At 30.4% G+C, this 23,080-nt stretch overlaps 1 protein-coding gene across 1 annotated transcript in view; it reads left to right on the top strand.

The window, feature by feature from the left end:
- LOC108748274 (trace amine-associated receptor 9) overlaps positions 1-23,080 on the top strand; it is a 43,799-nt gene that overhangs the window by 11,528 nt on the left and 9,191 nt on the right. Inside the window, exons 4-6 of the mRNA XM_018486322.1 lie at positions 1,038-1,154; positions 7,126-7,280; positions 8,003-8,150. Of these exons, the coding sequence (XP_018341824.1) occupies positions 1,038-1,154; positions 7,126-7,280; positions 8,003-8,150 (420 nt within the window). The remainder of the gene's footprint in view (positions 1-1,037; positions 1,155-7,125; positions 7,281-8,002; positions 8,151-23,080) is intronic.

The raw sequence follows: 23,080 nt of genomic DNA, 5'->3' as shown, positions 1-23,080 counted from the left end.
TTACTATTTATATATGTATATTACTATTTATATATATATATTTATATATTTTTAAAAGGAGACATATGACTTGAAGGATCAAAAAAAGATGCCTATTTTTACTAATTTTTTTTGCGAAGTTTGTTAACTTTATTCAAACAGAATTTTGAACAATATCTTATATATATATTAGTAAGTGTTACATAAAATTTGTAACTTAAAATGTAATGCATAATTATTGATCCTAAGCTTATTCGTAGCGATAACATCGTAGTTTTTCGTTCAGTTTATTTGAAACAGAATACACCTAACAAATGCTTGAAATGAAAAATTAATAAATCTAATCTTTATCATAACCGATTTAAAATTTTTCAATTTTAACAATATACTTCTGAATTTAAACAATGCAATTTTTTGTAAAAAAATTGTTCGTCTTACTGTAAAAAACTATATAATTCTAAACAAAATCCTGCTTCATAGTTCAATGCTACTATTCTTATACGGACAAGTTTCGCGCTAACAGTTCTATCTGCTATCAGTTCTATCGCTGTTTTTTAATATTTTTAATTAAAAATTTTATGTAACTTACCAAAATACGTATAAGATTGGCCATAACCTGTTTGAGTTAATAATTTTCACGAAAAAAATCAAAAAATGAGATATCTTTTCTTCTTTAATAAATTATTCTTAGTATTATAATATCTGAGCGATATATAGTGATAGACAAACTTATATGTAACCTTTGTTCTTAATTGTTACTTTCTTTTAATAAATCGAAAAATATTTTTAGATTTGTAGAAAATTAAAAAGAATGTAATGATTGTGAGAAACTGCTTAAAGTAGATTTTTCTCGATGCTCTCTCAACTTATCAAAACTTCTCGCCTATCTGACTTGTCCCGCTGCTTGTCGACCTATGCACTTTTTCAAGAAGTTATAACTTATTTTATTTGAAAAGGCTGAGAAAGATAAAGAAAGAAACAAAGAAAGAAAGAAAGAGAGAGTGTGCGCGACACTTGAAGAATCTCGTTTGCTCTTTCGGAAACTTTTACTGTTTCAGGCACTCCTTAGAGGCGCTTTGACTCAACAGAGCGCTGTTATCCTCGTCTGCATGGCAATCGACCGTTATGTTTGCATGCTACACCCTCATCGCTATCACAAGCACTCTTCTAAAAGGGTAAGGCTATTTTGCTGTCTGTATTCACTTACCAACTAATAAACTATTAATTGGTAATAGACTCTTACATATTTAATTATTGGTATTGTAATAACAGTTGAACAAATAACATTTTATAAATTGCTATGTTCCTACTATTAACATCCTTTATTATAAATTATTCTTATTTTAAAATTTATATTTTCCACTTTTAATATTACCTAAATATTAAAATTTTAATCATTTTCAGTGGCTGATGCATTATGCGTATTAACAATTTTTATCTCTTTTCGTATTTTTATTTTATAATAAAGTCATGTAATCTTTAATTATTATAAATATTTATATAACAATTCATATTTTCTATTAAAAATAAAATGCATAAAAAGTTTATCTTATAACCAACATTTTCGAGTTGTTTATTGTAATAGAATCCCAATTCTTTTACGATTGTTTCTAACGGAATTTTGTATCAACCGATGTCACCAAGTCACACTTGTTTCAAACGTTTCTTCTGTCTGCAGAGATTCAATCATCAAACTATTCTCTCAATTCATTTGATCTATCGACAATCGTAAATTTGCTCTTGTTAAACACGATGTGAAGTGAAACGATCGAATAGTTGATTGATTACAGACAATTGTCGTTTCAAATTAAAATAACTGTTACTCAATGAAAATGGTAGATAATAGAAAAACTTGTTCAATTCGTTTGAATTCACAAGAAAATAGAATTCATCGTAAATCGGCTATTGATACAATCATTTCGTTTCATGAATATAATATGAGGATATTTGACGATATTCGTATTCATGAATCTAGGGTATGAAAATATTTCTCGTTACACGTTACAATCACCTTATTCATAAAATACGACAATCCGATATCATTCGTTCGTAATCATGTGAGTTTGAAGGATAAAGATATTTCTTGTTATATGTTACTTTTAAAGGTTTTAATATCAACGTAACTAAAATATCGGTACCTCGTTATGCTACGTTCGTAGAACATCTTTTTCAATCCTGTGCCCATTATATATATCCTACAGTTTTATATACATAATATAACTTAGTAATATACGTCAAATAGACATAAAAGCCATTGAAATGAATATTAAAAAAGATTGAAAGCTTAACAGAATAGAGAGTAGGAATTCCGTTTAAAAAAATAATCTCTTAGTCTCTCGGAATTTAGAATATCTCACGCTACTCAGCGATGAAATAAAAATAATAGCAATCGTTTCTGTTTTGTTATCATAACGAAGGAGTGCGAAAATTTGTAAGTGCATACATCTGCGCTGCTTTTATAAATGGAATATTGTTTATCTTCTTTATTCTTTTTTATGTAACTAAAAATCGCAGAATATACATACATTTATTCATATATATTCCATATATTTTTCCCCTCTCTTTTAAATATTTTACATAAAAAATAAAATGTAAAAAGAACATGCTAATACTTATTGTAGATTGCATATGGATTGGATACGTTTTATGTGATATAATTTATAAAGAGTATTGAACAATTTTATATAAAGTTTGTTTAATAGAGTTCACTTAAAAATAAAGCTCGTCAAAACTAACTTGTCTGAACGTGTCAGGAAGCTATTAATCTGTTAAATTACTTTTGAAATTCCGACCTATTGATTACCGCAAGTTAATATAATCCAGTAATTTTGCATCACCTTTCGCGAACAGCAGCAAAAACGATCGAGCGTTTTAAAGGTAACTTTTACGTAACAACTGCAAAGTTTACGAGCGCTATTAGCAGGATCCTTTCCTGCGATCCGTAACATGCCTGCAGTTTCACACTACGGTTTGTCAAAGCTCGGACGTGGGTCAGTTTACTCTGGCTTAACCGCCAAAATGAATTTCGGAGATTTAAAAGCGTATCAAAATGCAAAGTGTCACCACGGCCTGTCATTCGTCTACCATATATACTTTTATTCCCGTGGCTGTAGCAATACATCGTGTAACCAGGACGAAATTTATGTGTACTAAAGACAACAGAGCGCGGTTCAAAAATATCCTATCTCTAACTTTTGAGTAGTTATAAAAAAAGACAATATAATAAATTTAACGTAATAGATCCAAATAAAAATAAAATTAATTGTGATTAGGATCACTTCACAAATCGTTTTAATTAAGAGCGTTTTAAATAAAAACTCAATAAAAAAATTATTCTAATTTTCAAAAGTATTCAGAAATTAGGCGAAATGCAAGAAAATTTCAACTATTTTATATACGTATCATCAACGGATTCACTGACTTCGACGGTTTTCCAGCGCTACCCATTTTGAACTTTTTGTCTTTATCATTCAATATATATATCCCGCTATTTTATAATTCTTCTTTTGTTTCGAAAAAATGTGCAATTCGTTACTTACATTTTATCTTAACGTTGTAATTGATAAGATGATAATTTTTATTTAAAAATACGTCCTTACATCCTATACGATTTTTACTTATACAATTATCAAATTACTATTCTTTTAATATTATCATTATCAAATCGACGAACAATTGAGTTATAACATTTTTATTTTTATTTTAATTTATGATTACATTTTAAATTTAATAGTAAGCAGCATACTAATTCATATAACTGAAAAATATATGAATAGAATTTACATATAAAAGATTTTAGATTTTACTTACAACTTATATTTGCAAAAAAATGCACTTTATCATAAATCATATTATCATAATAAATAATAATTATCATAAATGATATTATTCTACAAGAAAATTGTTTTTATAATTTTAGCTACTTTTAATAAATTTTTCTCTTTTTTTCAAAGTCTATCGTTATAATTTGTAGAAAAATGGCGTCAAAGGATAAAAAAGACAATTTTGAGGATTATAATATTAACAGTTGTAATATTAACAGCAAAATTTTTTTGAAATTTCGTTAAATTTTGCACACAAAAATATTAACTTTTAGCTTTAAAATTTATTTTGTTTTGTTTTAGTATAATTTTTCATTTTTGAATTATAGCAATTTGAAAATAGCTGTATTATATTTTGTTAATTTTATATCGAATTGTTAAAATTTTAAATACTGAAGATAACAAATGGTCTATTTTTTGTTCTTGCACTAAACTGCATTAGAACTTTCTCTCTCGCTTTCGACAAATATCAAACACATATACCTTCCTCTCACTTTAAAAGTATATACTAAAAAAGTATACTTCCAAAAGTATACACTAGTTTAGCTACAAAAAACAGACCTCGGATAATTGATCGAAAATCTTATATATGTATATTTATATTTATCATCAGAATAAAGAACAAATTAAGCAAAAAATATAAAAATTTTTTACATAATACACTATTAAAATGGAATATAATACCTTTTTCATGTGTTACGTGGAAAAAACCGATTATAAAATTAATATATATATTTCGAAAATGAAAAATCATATCGAATAGAAACAAAATGCATTTTAAAGTTAAAAATTGATAGTACGTGGCATTAAAAAATTTTGAAAAAAGTTTTTAAGATTTTAAAAATTTATGAAAAAAAATTATTGTCGACATTATATTATAAAAAAATTATCATTTTTTGCCTCTTTGACGCCATTTTTCTTAAAATTGTAATGTGATAGTCAAATTTAAAAAACAGATTTATATTCACATAACATATTTAATACTTTAAAAACTACGGGAAACAATAAATAACCCGCAAACCCTTTAGCACTAATAATATGATATCTTAGATTGTTTTTTTTTTTTACAATAAAATGAGATTGTACACATTGTGAATAGAATAAAATATAATAAAAGATAAAATAACAGAATAAAATAATAGAATGAAATAGAATTGCTATTTGCACAATCACTAAAGTGTGAAAGAAAGCACAACGTATAAAAATCAGCGGTAAAAGAAAGGCGTTTGACGAATCGCTGACTCGTGTCTTTCATTCATTCCGTAATTTTCCGCCTATCGAACGTTTAGTCGCTCATCTGGCAAACTTTTGCTCTGTCTCTTTTTATATTTGATCGATAGAAGCTGTTGCTTCTCGATTTTGATTTCACATTTGCTCTTATTACATCTTGCGTATTATTATGTTAGTTCACAGATAGAGTTTCGTGTTACATCAGCTTTAGCCATATTTGGTGCAATATTGAACGGGCTACAGCTCGTATTTAGTTCCAAGTTCTCAACAACTTGGTCTTTAGCTCTTTGTTTCTGGTGTTCACAATGCGCGGAGAATATCAGCCCTTACACTATTTTAGACGGATCGATAACTTCGATAGTATTTTCAGGGATTCTCAACAAAACTAAGATGCAACTAAGATAGCATTTACATTATGTATAGATTTGTCATTTTATGTATTTTAGCATTTCTTTAAGTATTATTCGGGACAACTGTGATTTTCACATAATCACAATCATTAAGTTTTATTTCACAATATTGTTAATATATCTTACATTGAGTAAATCATATCTAATGTAAGAAATGAATTTTGTATTAAAAAATGTTAATTTTAACTTTCCTATTTTCTATTATATTTTCTATTAAATTTTTACATGTCCAATAAGATTTTTATTGTCCTTTTTAACATTTGTGTTGTTTTAAGATTTTTGCATGTTTCAGAAAGTCTACTATACGCGTCTTTAAGTTAAAATTAACATTTTATTCTTAACAGTTTAATTTTAAAAATAAACATTTGGTTATTTTCAATATACGAGAGCACATGAAAGCTTTTGCGTATGATAAATTATAAACTTTGAAGTTAAACATGAAGAAAACAAAATTATAAAATTTATCTGTTCTCAAAAATATATGTCTAAATTAAGTATGTTAAGTTTGCATATTAAATTTGTATTTCTTGGTACTATCTCGTATTTATATTAAATGGAAAAATGAGAAAACGCGCTAAGAAAAATAGTTTATTTTAAATATCTATAATCACAAAAATTCTGATATTTTTACATGGTACTTTTTATCGTAACGACTTTTATCTGTAATATTTCTACGTACTTTAATTTATTTTTATATTTTTTAATAATATTTTTAAGTTAATGGATCGTATCTGTAACAAAGAAAAAAAGAAAATGTCGCATAAGCCTCGATCCTTACTACTTGAAGAGCAGTAAGGTCGAATGTCATTTCTTTGGGATCAGGACGAGGTTAATCTCGATAATACTTAACACACCGGGTTTGTGCTGTAAAAGTGGATCGTCGATAAAACTAGTTCGTGAAACTTTCTTTATTTGCTTGGAGATTTGATCAAATGAAGAGTGACTTCACTAAAGATGCAATATATCTAAAACTAGTATAATCGAGTTTTTTTAAAAAAATAATTTTTATTGATTATAACATTTTTATAAAATTCTGATAAAAAATGCCGTGCAAATATAATGCTTATAATTTTATGTAGTTAAATATAATTTCAATGATAAATATATGTATATCTCTTTTACGTTATTTTCTTTATTTTCGTTCAATAAATACGATTAAGCAATGTTATATTATAAAACATAAAAGTTAATAAGTTATATTATAAAATATATAAATTTTGGATATGTATTTATAATTTAAGATATACATATTCTTAAGAAACGACATTTTAATGATTCTTTTTCATGTTTTATTTAAATTTTTACAACATTTATATTTAACTCGAGGCTATTTGTATACATTTTATTTAATTATTATATAAAAAATTACATCATACATTTAGATATTTGATAGAATACATAGCAGTACTTATTTATCGTATATTATTTATCACAGTATTAAATATTTCGTCTATTCAGTTGAATAATGCATTCTGAGATTTTTGATAATAAAAACAGTGCATGTAATCGTTTGAATAAACGATGTATGATATACTGTAAAAGATAGAACGTGTGCAAACAAGCCTCGGTCTGAACCGATAAAAATATATAGACAAATACATATATGCATACATGTGCACCATATCCATAAAACGTTCGGTGTATGGGTGAAAAAGAGTGATCGTTTTCTGTCTATGTTGACACAGTATTACATGCGGCAGGGCTGTGTGGCAGTGATGTCGACCACTTGGATAGCGAGCGTGGCAATTTTCGGGGTTCTGGTACTCCCCAGAGGCGGTTACTACTTCAACGGATCTGGCCTTCTCGCCTGCGATCCCTTCTTCGCTAGAGCATCCCTTAGGTATATCACTATAGCGAATGCTGTGATGCGGTGATAAGCTCGACATTTCACGATCTTGCTCATCACGTTTGTTCACCACGGCGGTGACCAATTGCGGACAATTACAATTTAATGTTGAGAACGCCGCGTGGTCGATCGCCTTGGGAGGACACCGAGGTGATCAACCGTGAAAGATAGCGATATATCCGCGTTAATGTTCCCTTCCGGTACGCTTAAAGTCTGATCTAAGCCGGTGCTAAATACGAAAGATCGTTACTTCGACCTATCGTAATGTTTTTATCGGATCGGTAATTTAGAAACTCTATCTCGACACACATTAGTTCAAATAGAATTATCCATTTATATTACGGCTTTTGTAAACGTTGCTTTGGAGAAATAGAATGTAAAAAAGTTTATAAGATGATTTAAATGCACGCGAGTGCATTCAGATCAATTCAGTAGAGTTCAACTTCACAAAGTACATTACAAAGCATATTAATTTATAAGAAAAAGTTGAAATGGATGCGTTGAATGGATCGTGATACTGTTTTTATCATATTGTAGATACTAATAACTTTACACACGTAACATCAGATTTTGCGTAATCTACTTGTACAAATATAATTTTATTGCGCTCGTATGATATCAGCTTCACTGCACTAGTTATATTCCCGCTTGCATATGACACGCTAATTACTGCTTTTCTGGGTCGGAAAATGCTCTTTATCGTTCTCCTTTTTCAGGATCCTAGCGTGTTGCTGTTTTTATTTCCCAACGACGATGGTCCTGATGTACTGTTACGGCTCGGCTTTCCATGTTAACAAACTGCGCTTGAAAAGAGTAGTCTGTGTTAACACGCCGGAGGTCGTTAGTGGCGGCCACATAGAAAGGGTAAGTCGCTTTGTGAATGAAGTTTAAATTGACAGTTTATTGCCAAAACATTTCGATTGGCGATAATTAACAAAATAATTATGTGAAATAAAAAAGAAAACATTACTTTCACAAATATTTCGTTGTGTATGTACGAAGTGCATTGCACAGCACGAATTGCGAAACTGATATTCTGCAAATTAAATCGCTTGTTGCCTTTTATGTTTGAAAGAATATCATACTGTTTTAAGTGTTTTAAAGAATACTGATATACAATCTTGGCTTTTTCTTTTTTAAGTAACAACTTTACATTAAGTAACAACTACAACAATATAATAAAATTACAGTTTTGGAAGTAAGTTCGAGTTTATGTCGACACTGCTGCTGCTATGTATGTATTATATATGGTTACTGAAAAAGATAATATAGGATGATCTTTAGCAAGCACGTTTGAAACTTTATGTTTTATGCGACTCGCTGTTCGCATCAAGTTCGTGTCCTCCGGTAAATTACGCAATGAAATTATTAAGCTTGCAAGCAGATATACCGAACAACTTTGCGAGAGTTTACGTAAGATTTCCAAGTGCATTCTCGTGAAAGGGCAGCAACTCGCAAACTAGTTTCTAAATCTGTTGAAATTTGTTGAAGACACGGAAGATTTTCATATAAGGCATCTCGTAACAAATGAACACGAATTCGAGGATAGTTGGCACTAGGAAAAATCGACTAATCCTGCCACCGATATATCTCTTAAAGCGGAGACGCCAAATACCTACATTCGTTTCGAGGTCACAGAGACTAAAGCCAAAAGCGGGGAAATACGAGAAGGGAAATAATGTGAAAGTACTCGTAATGTTGGAGATTTAGGCGGAATACTATCGATTTAAATGGAATGCAGATATAAAGAACGTATAATATATAGATATAATAAAAATATATATAATAAAAATCAGATTATATTAAATATTATATAATATATAATGAATTATTTATTTTCAAATAGAAATGAGAAGTATCAATTGAAAAATAATATTTTTGACAAACGCTTTATTTTGTAATTAAGAACATTATCGATTATTAACTTTATTTTTTTAATTCTTTACAGTGTTTCAAAATGCTCATAAGTATCAGTACTAATTGTTTGTCGACTTAATTTATGAATATTACTCTAGCTTCAGTTTGGGAGTATTTTAAGTCTGACTAATTGGTACACAGTTTGCATAAGATGGAAAATGTAAAATTCAAGCAAAAATATTAATAAGTACCAAGATCCACTTTGTCTGAATATATGATTCTTTTTGTTTATTTGTATTAATATTTTTATTTTCTTTTCTATCATATCTTAGCAAAAAATATGATAGAAAATAAAATAAAAATATAGATAAATAAGATTTCTATCATATCTTATCCCCCTTCGAATACACAACGAATCGATGTGCCCATCTACAATGACTGCATTGTTATTTGGAGAAACGACCGTAAACTAGCCGATATCCGCGGAAAGACGCGTAACTTCCGCCGATAGAATCCGCATTGGTAGCTCCTTGGATCGGTATCTTCGGTATTACCGGGAAGACAAGTGTCCGAAGCAAGATGAATAGTCCGAACGCGGCTAAGCCAACATCGGTTGAATTCGCTGTCGCTTGATGTCGTCTGCGATGCATTGAATTCATCCACGATAACGAGCTCCTGAGGTCGTCCTCGTTGGCCTAAGGCTATGCGCTAGACATTGAGCGATCGCAATGGCAACATTGGTTCTATCCGTCGATCTAGCAATCCTAGAAAATAGTCGCGAAAGCTCAACAATACCTAGTAGAATACAAACACAAGCTGGCGATCCTCCGAATAAATGGAATTCGGAGAATCGTCGTGTATTCAAGGGGAGAATAATTCAATAAACGAGCGATTATGAATATTTCGAGAATAATTATCCAGCGAACATTGCAAAATGATAATAATCAGGTAATACTTCTTTAAATTTGTATCCGATATAACTATATTGTGACAGAAAAATTTAATATTAAAGATATAAAACTATTAAAGATATAAAAATTTGTAAATTGCAATAATAAATGTCAAAAATTTCATACTTTCAGCTTTCAATTTCGTGTAAATAAAATCACTCTTAAGAATATCAATCCTCTCTGCTAAAATTATATAAGATTTTAAAAGAAATTGCACTAATGGAAGGTGTGTTTGTTCGGAATCCTTTGAAGATTTTTATCAAATACAATAGTTCAAAGTTTACTTTACAATTTGTAGAAATACAAGAAATGAACAAATGTAAAGTAATATTTCCGATAAAGGAAAAAAAGACATATTTCGAAATACTTTCGTGAATAAATAATAATATTTGCTGCGCTGAAAATGCATCAAAATACGTATTGCATATTCGATCATCGATTTCGCCATATTTTTTAATCATGGAAGAGAATCATGCAAGGATTCATGTGACCCGATTTAAGTAACCCTATTCTAAAAGCTTCCTCCCCTTAATTCTCTAAAAACGAATCTTATTTTGGCAAGCTACTCCGTCACGAGAGCCGATGAGCTTTTGGCTTTTTCCACCTCAGCCCCCGCATGACGCCTTCGTGGTCAGACCACTACCAACGCCCTGCTTCAGGATGTGCGCCCCAGTTTTCGAGGCAAACAATATTTTTCTTCTTGCGCTCCCAGTGCTCCCACATTACCCTTGCTCCGCGTTTCCCATTCTAGGAAATCGCATTTATCTTGACATTAGCCAGAACCATCCTGCGAAGAGATCAGAGAGTTCCGACCTTGTTCCCACTGGGTGCACTTGCTTATTTTATTTCTTTTTTCCGTACCTTATTCTGCCGTTTGATCTCGCCATCAATAAAGAAGAAGAAAAGATCTTCTATATCTTGTAGTGAAATTATTTTCTCTAATATCTTTTTTATGTAAGAAGAAATTAATTAATAAATAAAAATCAATTGTAAAATTAATTAAAAATAAAAAATTAAAATTAATTAAAAATTTGTATATACATAAAAAAAGTGGATGCAATATACTCCGAAAGGAATGCTTCTTTACACACTCAAAATGAAAACTTCATATAATTATATATCTGAAACTTAATTTCAAAAATACGAGGTGTTAATATTGAAGGAAAAAATTTTGTTTTTTCCAAAAATTTTGAAAATCACTTGAGCTATTATGATAAAACTTTAAATATATACAATGTTTCATCAAAATAACCCAAATAGTTTTTGAAGTTTAAAAAAAAAATAAAATTTTTTGTTCAATTTTGACAAGCTTTCTTTTAAACTAACAATAAGATGTTTCGGTCATACGATTATGTAAAATTTTTGTCTTGAATTTGTATGAGAAATTACTCTTTAAAATCTTTTAGTATCCACAGGTATCCTGTAAATATACGTATACATTCTTATTCTTTACATATAGAAATCATCACACAAAAATAAAATGGATATTTTTCAAAAGAGTCCCAATTGAATGCAATTTTTATTTTATCGATAAGAATTCTCCAAAATCGTTAACCAAACTTCGGATCCAATAATCCTATTTTACTTCCATCTATATCCGAACTCTAAATTCCAGTTTCGACATCGTAAGTCGTTTTACTGATTCTTTAAAGCTTTGCTGAGAAAACGAGTATTAAAGATTCAAATAAAGCAAGAAAATATAATTAAATATGCGCCGATTAAGTCAATCAGAATCTGAAAGCATCTTCAAAAAAACTTATGCTACATCTTCCTGACAAACGGTGCATTTAATGATAAAATCTTAAGGGCCAACTTGCCTACTTTGTATATTGTTTAAACGAGAATAACTATAGAGATTCTTTGTAAACATAATTTAGAGTTTAAAAAGATAGGAATACAGAATCTATAATTTATTTTTGTCTTTAACTAAAATTTTATATTACTGTTATCTATGTTATAATAATCTTACGTATAATATTAAAAGATTACAATGAATTACAAGTGATTACTTCCAAATGGAGATCGGTTCTATAAAAAATGGATTTCAAATTTATCAAACGACTTGTCGCAATTTAGGTCACATCTTTAGGGATTTTAACGTTTTAATAAAAACTAAAAAAAATGATATTAGAAATTATTACGTAATCTATAGTAGTTGAAGTACTGAAAAATTACCCTCTAGTACCGTGAATGCACGACTGCTTAATTATTATAAATCATCTCACTGCGGTCATTAACCTGATTCAAGTGATGGTCGCATCGCGTCTATTTCTGCTATGTCATCGCCAAGAAAATTTGCCTGTGTATTTCTTCTTTTAGGCAATTTTTCTCACACGGACTAATAGCGCATTAATTGCATATTAATAAAGGATTCCACACTAATTATACTAATTATACTAAAGTCTACAAAAAAACTTAATAATTTTAAACTATTTTTAATATATCTTTGCCTACCTAATACGAATCTGTTTTCCTAATTTGGCTATCACTTTTGATAAAAATAGCGTAAAAAAGCAAAAAATTATGTTGAGAGTTTTCATGACGTAGTACTAGCAACAATTTTTTTTCAAAATGTTTAATGCTACAAAAATGTTAATGTGTTCAAAAATATCAACTTTTAGTTTTAAAATGCATTTTGTTTTGGTATAATTTTTTGTATTTGAGATATGTATAGCAATTTGAAAATATATATTTATATTATAATTTTTGGTTATTTTCATTGTTTTTTTATTTAGTATAATCCAATTATGTGCACAAGAATAGTATTAATGTGTAAGTACAAAAAAATACTTTCTACATAATGCAGAATTAAGATGGAATATCTTTACTATGTATTGTATGAGAAAAGAACTATTTTTAAATTGTTATAACTCGGAAAATAATATCAAAACAAAACAAAATGCACTTTTTTAAAATTAAAAGTTAATACTTTCATGTGGCATTAACAAAATTTAGAAAAAATTTACTATTGTGATATTACAATCTCATAAAATCTCTCAAAATCATTTTTTTGTCTCTTTGAGATTTGTTCTCTTTGGCAGTTTTCTCAAAATGGCATGATAACTAACTTCGAAAAACGGATCCGTGTTCAGCCTTTAAAATACTACGGGAAACGATAAAGTTCAGACACTAATCCAGATATAGAAAATTTGGTTCTAGTAAAATGAATTAATTTTCACACACATAATGTAGTTTATAATGTGATGAACAAAAGATGTCATAGACAAAAGATTCAATAATAAATAGTTTCCGAACTACGGTATCAAAGGTGCTCTGTGTAAGCACAATTAAATTTTACACCTTTGATAACATAGTTCAAAAACTATCCATTATCGAGCCTTGTGTCCATGATATCTTTTGTCTACCACATTATAAGCTTCATTATATGTGAAAACTAACTTACTTCACCGGAACCCAATTTTCCATATATAATTAGTGTAGGATCCTTTGTGACTTGTGCAACGAATCGTTTTAACAAAGCGCCGCGATCCGTGGTTTGGACGCATAGGAAGTTCACTGAAAGATGAACGTCGCGTCTCTCGACCGAAAAGATCGTCCCGATCCTCCGCGCGCGCATTACAGTGAGCATTGAAGCGTGTGTCCGCTTCCGTACTCCATCGCAAAATGGTCTGTAATCGGTCGAAAATCCGCAGATCGTTATGCATCCCTCCCCTTGTTCTCACCGCCAACTCGTATTTTCCGGGTAGGCAGGATCTCGAGACAAAATGGGTTAAGTGCACGAGCACGATGGCAGAATGGGGAATTACAGGGTGAAGGCGGGTAGAAATCTTTCTCTTTCCGACGACGAGCCAGGACGGTCAGAAACCACTTCCCGTAGGTGGCGTCCATGCTTTATGGCATGGTCTACATCCGTCGACGTACCGTTGTCGACAGCGTGCGAGTTTACGATATTAATGAATCAATTATCCCGGCATTCTATATTAATGCGTTGGAATTATCGGTTACGAGCCAAGACAGGTGTTTTGCTCGTTCAAACACAAGTTATTGCAATTGTTTGAATCGTGTTTGAAAACTATTGAACTTCCTCGACATGATGCAATTTAGGAGAACGCTGAAACCGCTGCATCTCGCGTCGCACGAATTGCGAAGTACTATAAAGACAGAAAGAAATGCAAAAAGGTAAAGAAATATCACACCAGACATGTCTCTCATTTACTGCACGTTATACATCAAGCTGCGCAAGACCACTGTTTTCTTTGTTCATAATATTTCTACATTTTATTGTCACCACTACCGCAATGTTGTTAGCAAAACAGTCTGCTACTTTTGTTATAAAAGAAAGTTAACGATATTTTTATTGGCATATATGCAGTGATTATAAAAATAACAAATTTAAATAAAATGTGAAAGAAGAGATCTTTTGTTTCACAATAAGTACATATTACTGTTCTTTTTTTGTGCAATTAATATGATTAAAACAAATTTCTTTATGGTGTTCAATAATTTTTATTCAGTATAGGTCTTAAACAAATAATCCAATCAGAGCTGAAAGTAATTCTCTATTTAAGAGAAAACCCTCCAAAAAACTGTTGCGTTACATATTTGTGTTACGCAGAACAGTATAAGATACGCATATAAATATGCATATAAATTAACAAGAAACATTATATCGAAATGCAAAAATTTTAGAAATTTTGTACAGGTGACTCCTATGAAAAGAAATAGGAATATATGGCATTACTATCTACTATGTCAGTTTTGATGCCCACTTTGTCAAACGTTTATTTTTGCTTATCTCATGAAAAAGTTAATTATTGCAAAATTACCAACAGTATTACAAAAACTTATTATCATCTGATAAAAGACTTTCTAGTTTGTATTTATATTTAGCAAGTTTTATTTTTTCAGTTTTTATTTAAGAAATATTCTCCAAAAACAAAGTGGCATAGCGCCATCGATCATCTTTCTCTACAAGATAATGTACTGCTCTTATAAAATAGCTTAACAATAAATTGAATAAGTAAATTCGCTAGTAATAAAGTTTCAAATTTTTATGAAATGTGTAAAATCGATTTTATAGAATAGAAAGGAATTTATTAACACATTTTTAAAAAATTGTCTTTTTTGTATAATTGTAAAATTGGAGCAGTAAACTCGAGTATTCTTTCATACTTGAATTTTATATTCGCTAACAAAAGTAAATCTTCATTAAGATGAAATAGAACTTGTCCTGTACTACATTCTGTTTTATTTTACGCGAAACTCTGCGACCTACTTCCTTTATGGCAACAACTTTTTAACACTGTTTAAACTTTTAGAATTAAGCTCTTTATATTACTCATCATCAGCTTATTATATTTTTTCGTTTTTCGTATTATTTCGACTAATTCACATGGTATGTGAAAAACATTCATTTTTAAGGAGGTGAGGACTATTATATTAACGGCTAAAATGTGGAAGTCAACTTATTTATAAATAACTCACTCATTCGGCCGCGCCTATACCATTTGTCTTCGCTTTTTACGATACGTGATCACGATGTAGGTCAATGGATGTGCGAATATCTTCTAAAGGTATTCTCCGTCAAGCCGTGTGAGGGATTTTCTGCACGACAGAAAGAAAAGGAGAACAATACCCCACTTATTCGAGAGGGGCAAAAACAAAGGCTATTGTGTTTGAATTTGTGATCAAGCATCGAAATGCACGTAATTTATCGATAGATTAACTAGTTTTAATAAGTATAATAATAATTTTGTTAAGCTCAATAATGTTCAATTAAATTAATATAAAAATTAACAATGCTATATTTTTCTAACATTTATTACAAATATCTGAGTTTAACAAATCAAGAGATGTTCTAAAATTATTTATCGCTCAATGCATTTTTAATAACAAAATTATTGCATGTCTCGCGTGTTTGCCGTGCCTATCGCGCTAGTTCTTATTTTTATAGATTCTTCGATAACTTCTTCTAACATAGCTTTCTTACACGCGGAATTCTTATATTCTAGACTAGACGTTATTGGATATCGTCCAATTCTCAAACCTGCCACAGCTCCCTTGAGATGCACAGGCTACGAAAGAACAAAATTTTACCGATGATAGGTTGCGAACTAAAATTGGAAGAGGAAATAACCACAGTTAGGAAAGACAAACAAATCTATCGTTTTATTGGACAGATGCTCTTAAACTTCTCTTCTAACAAGATTTTCGGATAGAACAGAGAGACAAAAAATAGAGAAAAGGTTACTGCGATTTGTATATAATTTACCATATAAATATTAATTAATTTAATCGTGTTTTTGTAATATATGTTATCGTGTCATCCATATCAGATAAAATTATTATTATTTTATAAAGATTTCCTGCCTGTTCTAAACTCTACAGCAAGAGAAATGACCACTTACTTCAATCAAAATCGAATCATCTCGGGGCACTATAGTTGAGTGCAAAGTCGAGAACTGTATATCAAAAGTGACAGTCCAATAGTTTCAATGGCCATTTTTATCGTAATAAAAAAGTACACGATTGGAGAAATTACTATTTGAACGTTAAAGGAAATGCATCGATAACATTTATCATACTGTACGATAAAAGTAGATAAAGAAGCTATTGATGCAATAATATTGTAATTGTATAGAAATTTTGAAGAACTCGCAATTTAAAAATTGCTCTAACAAATTTATATATAAGAAAGTTGCTTCTTTAGAATTGTAAGTTTAGCATTTAAGTAAAGCTACAGATTGGAGCGATGATTATCAGTAATCAATCTCCGATGCAAATAAAAAAGCATGCGAGGAATTAAAACACGACGTTGGATAACGTCCAGGCCACGATGTCGAATCTAACAGGTCACTTGAAATTCACGAGGATATCATACGGTCACCGAGCATCCGAAGGGTTCTAAAGCTGCCTTTAATTTCTTCATTTTATTTTACTCGTTCTTTTTGTACCTCATCTTGCTTCTACTTATCGCGAGATAACGAGGTGGAACGAGTCAGATGAGGAATCAAATGGGTTCGAGACTCCAGATTGAATTCGTGGATTTCCGCGTCGAGGATCATCCCGATGATTTTCCGCTTTTGCCTTTTCTTTTCGTCTGCCTCGATACCTCGCTCATTAATGCTTCATTTTTACTAGTTCTATTTTATCCGCGTTTTATACCGATATACGATATACGATATTTTGAATATAATAGGTAGATTCTATGTATAGACTTTTCTCATTCCCTACCACATATTCTAAAATCGGATTAATCAAGGATATATACACACAAGCAGAATTTATTCTCGAAAAAAATATCGATTTATTAGAGTTTGTTAATTAATTTAAGTTTACTTTAAATTTCTAATACTACAATAACATTTCAGCCTTCAATATTTATTTGTGTGAATCGTATAAGCAATTTTTTAAATCCTTTTTCCTAAAGTGAAAAATGTAAATAAATTGAAATTATTAACGGTTTTTAATATTTTTAATTTACGTCTAAATGAAACAATTTTTGTTAAAACGCAAATAATTGAAATAGCTGATAACTCTGTTTTCAATGTTAATAAAATTAATTAAAAAATTCTTCACATTTCTTTCTCTGTTAAATAGATATACTATATTCAAAGCAAATACGTAATCGTTTTACTCCGAGCAGTAAATAAAAAAGAATTGCTTGAGAAGTTCTTCCATGAAGCAAAATCCAACAATATAAGTATTATCGGTTTAAAACGCCTTGGGACGTATTTTAATGTACTGGAAGAAAATCGTTTCACACAATACAGCATCTTGAAAGGCGTATAATCTGATTAAAATTACATCTTTGCAACGCAAGCTGAATTTATTCTCGAAAAAAATTTATTTACTAGAATTTATTTATTAATTTAAGTCTACTCTAAATTTCTAATATTTGTGTTTATACCTTTATATTTATTTGTAAATCTCATAAGCGAGTTTTAAAAATACAATTTAATTTGAAAAATCACTTAGCAGATTAGGTATTTTTAGCAGTAGAGAACATAAGGCAACTTCTAGTTTTCCAGAGGGTAAATGAAAAGTATCAAAAGTTTACATTATGACACATATTTTCTGCAATATGGACAAGATAGATTTTTACAAAGAGGTTACACATCACCTGCAGGAGATATTATAATTCTTGTGTCAAAAAGCTGGTTCTTGTATTTATGGCAAAAAAAGCATTTTCCACTTAAAATGCTTTTTCCGAGAGGCGCGGCATGCGCCGTAACCAACCGCAGTAATGTCTTTTGGAGCGGCGTTTATGAGACTTTATTTTTTCTTGCTCTCAGTGAGAGGGACACTTCGACAGTGAGAGTTCGTGCATAACCACCAAGACTGTAGTAAAGCAATAAGAACAGTGCGTGTACGAGCCACTGCCAACTTAATTTCATCACAATAGAGCAACGAAAAAATGGAACCAGTATAGTCCTTTATTACTTCCACCCACCCGCATCCTGATCCACGTTGTTTATTTGTAATTCAAGCGCAATATACGCGAAAATGCCTCATAAGTCTTGCCAGCACGAATATTTATTCAAAACTGAATCTTTAAACACTCATTTTTGACATGAGAAAGTATTCAATGTAGCGGAATGTAATGATGTCGCCAAAATAAATTTAATAAATGCAAAAATCAGATCAAAGGTAAACTGTCTACAAATAATTCAATGAAAAGCTTTACATTTCTACATTTTGTTTAAAATTAATCACACGTGAATGAATGTACGTGAACAAAAAGTAATATTTGCGAATAAATATTTTATAAATGTTACATATTTATTAATGAAATTCTTTAATAATCTTGCTCAGGGACGGGAACAGTGGCGGGATTTGGTATTTGCGGCAATGAGCTTTCGAGTTCCTAACGCCTAATAATAATAATAATAATAATAATAATAATTCTTTAATAATGTATTTTTATCATTACCGTAAAAATTATTTGATTAACGTAAATTCTATTTATACCAAAAGAATGCATATTTTTGTGAGAGGAAAATTCTTATTATAAGCTGCGCAGTACAAAAAGAAAAAAAAGTTGAAAGGAAGCTGTGCATTTGTTAAGTTTGCTACCACTAAAGTACTCGCTTAAGATTGAACGCTTATATACAATGTAACAACATGTAATCTTAATTATTTTACATTGAAAAAGAGATTTTGAATGTTACTCATTAAATGTACAATCTCCATTATTGTGTATTTAATTATCGACTATAATTATTTCGTGCGCGAACGTTCTCAATTTAACGGTCGAAAATTCTATACGATGTATCAACCATATATGTAACTAAATAATACATTTAATAGATTATAATTGGAAAATTTGATATAATAAACGTAATTGAAAATAATTTATATATAAGTATCATTCTTATTTAAAATTTAATTTTCTTCGAGCTTTATTAGATAATAACTATTTCAAAAAAATGCATTTTCTGTTAAATAATGCATTATTTTAATGTAACATTTTTCCTTACGTAAAATTCACTTTACACAATTTATAATTCGTCAGAATTCAGAATAACATTCTAGTTATAATTTTTTGTACCATGAATTATCTGAAAAACAAAGAGGATTTAATATGCAGTCATAAAATATTTTTAAAAACAATTTAAAAAAGTGATTTTGTTTAAAAGATTAGGCAATATGCAAGCGTTTTGATTCGTAAATAATCCCTTTAACGTACAGCCACATATCACACGGATTGCTCCAAAATGGTGTAACACCTTGCATAATTACGATGGAAATAATGTCTGCATTGTTGTAAATGCGCGCATTCTGCGAATGGCATGTGGAGAGATATATAAATTTAACACTGCACACTCTATGTTGCGTTATCTCTCGTGATAATACGATTATTTCTAGGATTATATATTGCATTAAAAGCTTATTTACTTTGTTATAATTGTTTGCTTAGGACCACAAATCTTTAGCTTTCTCATATATTTCATATTTTTCTTATGCACTGCATAATGTAAACTGACATAAACTGTATTATAAAACTCGCAATTTTTTGTTATTTAGAATTGATGTTGTAAAAGAGAATTAAACCATTATTTTATTTAGGAATTCAATTTGTTGAATTCAATATATATGTTTCATATCAAATTTTAAAAAAATTTTAAATCACATACAGTACATTTGCAGTTTATCATTTGTATCATGCATTATTATATTTACAATATATCATATCATAAATATTGCAGTATATCAATTCTTCATAATTTTATAAATTCTAGCGCAGTAAGCATCGTCAATTTTCTATCTGTTTGACAGATTATTCTCCTTGACCGCGCACAGAATTCAAAAGGTCTTTCAATTTTCTTTTGAGACTACTATGCAACGATGATAGATAATCTCCACATTCCCGGAAACTCGTAAATTTAGAATGCATAACGTTGAGAAATATAGATTATCGATAAAATGGTTCTGTGACGAATTTGATAGAGTGAAAAACATTTCATGCAAAATAAATAATATACGATGTTAGTATCAAGATCTCTGCAATAAACGTCATTTTGTGGTTATATGTATACCTATCCTACCCGCAACAAATAAGCTAGTTCGTTTAAAGCTTACGGCTTAAAATCAAATTTTAAAAATCTTTATCTTTAAAGATCCGTGCGTTTTGTCGAACAATATCAAAGCATATTTTTTCTACTGATTTTATTTTTAGGTGGGCAAGAATTTCTAATTAGCAAGCACACTTTTGAACTCTTAAATTATTCTGAGTAACTTGTATCGTAGAATTCGCGAAAAAAAGAAAATATTCTTAACGTTTTGTATACATCGTGATGAGAATGGCAGTATTATATTAATAGAGTTGCATTCACCACTTGCACAATTCGTGCTGAATAGTCAATTCTGAGTTTAGATAGCTTGAGGCGAAGATTCTTATTCCATCGGGGCGAAAGTTCTATTGCATTATAACAGAGCGGTAGTACAATGAAAGTTTAACGAGTTATAAGCTCAGCAAGAATCGTCGCGGTATGGCACATGTACGAGATACATATCACGTTAAAGAGAGTACCGGGATTTCCTGTCCGCTAAAGTTAGGACGATAAATCGAACCGGAATGCTAATTCGACTGAATAGTTTGTCTCGCGCTTTGCCTTTCCGTTGCCGGCATGATATGCTGATGGCATTCCTGTCTAGATTCTTGTCTTCTTCTCCACCTTTCCTGAGTATATATTCCACAAGCATCTGCTTTCATTTATTCAACTTTCAGAGAGAAAGTAATAAATTGTAATTAATAAATAAGAGAGGACTCCGTTTGTGCCTACGAATCGATTATCTACAGCTCAACTGCCTACATGCTTACACTTTTGTCCACAAATAAAAATTTCTGATGGACGCATTTGCCTACATGAGTTATCGTCTACAAGTATCATTCTCTGCTTCAAAACACAAATCCTGTGTTTTAAAATACAAATTCTATATTTTAAAACACAAATTTTCTGTTTTAAAAACACAATCTATTTTCTTACATAATTTAACCTTAATTTTGTATATTTGTGCGCAAAAGTGTTTGTAGGTAATTGATCTGTAGGCAATAATACGTGTGTGCACAATCGATTTGTAGCCAAATGAGATAGGCATACGCGGTGTATGTTGTAGACAAAAGAAGTTATAAATAAAAGACAAAATTCTTCTCAATAAATATTTAAAAAATGTGATTCTTATAATATATCTTTGTAGAAAGATGTCTCAAAGTAACTGGCATACTCAGAGAGCAGTAATATTTCATCCATTCGGTACGAAACCATTTCAAAGAACATATCTTTTGATTAGTTTTGTTAGACATTTAAGAAATTCTATACTTACCAACCGTATTCACACACCTATCCAGGCATTACCGTTGTAATCCCAGAACTTTCGAAAAGAGAGCTTACATATAGATGCCGCACAGAAAGAGAGGCGAAAGAGAACAAAAAAAAAAAGAAGCAGAAGACAGCGAGCGAAGAGAGTGGAAATGGAAGGATCCAGCTAAACGAGCAGATTCGTAATCCTTTTACTGCCGCACGACGAAAGGCTTTGATGCTGACGAGCTTAGCGCTTAGCGACTTTCGTAACCGTGTCAAGCCGGCCTAAAAGGACGAGTCGAGACTGAGATGCGTTGGCAAGCCTTTAGCGCGTTAAGAGCCATTCGTCCAGATCTTTCCTGACATTACGTCTGCTTTTGAGATTATATCCCCGAGACTGAGGTGCGAGGAATTTACCGCTTGACGAAATATCACACGTTCTTTTCCGTTAAAAAAAATCTTATCCTATTATTATAGATGCAATTCTTCAATTATAAATATTGCTCCCTTGTCTTCTTCAATCTTAATTGTCTTTCTTTGTCCACCAAAAAATATCACTTTGCTTCACAATAAACAGAAATACTTTCATTTCGTATTGGAATGACGCTAATTACAATGTATTATTGAAAAAATCGTTACCCAACTTGACTATGCAATGTAATCATCTTGGAAACCGTGAAAGTAATTGAAACACAAAAGTTCTCGAGACGAATCAGCGGACTTTTAGGGAAATATCGATAATGTGCGCCCGTTACTCTTCCGAACAATTGCGTTAGCGAATATCGTAAGATAGGGCGTTATAGATTTAAGATGTCGATGCCGATCGTAAAAGACGTCCTCCCGTACTTAAAACTTCTTTATGGGATGAAATTTGAACTTTAAGAAGATTATTTGCAAGGTTGTGATGATATTAAGGACATTAGAAAGTACAATTTGAAAGTTGAATTTTCTATGACATTTTGGGCCTAATACATATATTAGGTGTAGTAAAAAGTCATCCCGTTTTTTTAAAAGACATCTATCAGTAAAAACCGCAATTACTTTCTTACCAACAATATAAATATATCTTAATAGAGTAAAGTTTCAGCTTTAAAAATCTCTTTTTTAAATTATACGATACGACAATTTTTAATGGAGTTATGAGCAATTAAAGTCAAAATAATTCTTTTATTTAATCCGCGATAACTCAGTAATCAAAAGTCGTAGGAATATTTAAAAAAAA

The sequence above is a fragment of the Trachymyrmex septentrionalis genome, unplaced genomic scaffold, assembly GCF_001594115.1.
Source record: "Trachymyrmex septentrionalis isolate Tsep2-gDNA-1 unplaced genomic scaffold, Tsep1.0 scaffold22, whole genome shotgun sequence".
Classification (NCBI taxonomy): Eukaryota; Metazoa; Arthropoda; class Insecta; order Hymenoptera; family Formicidae; genus Trachymyrmex; species Trachymyrmex septentrionalis.
The sequence above is the reverse complement of the archived record's forward strand: the minus strand, read 5'-3'. Positions and strand labels throughout refer to the sequence as shown.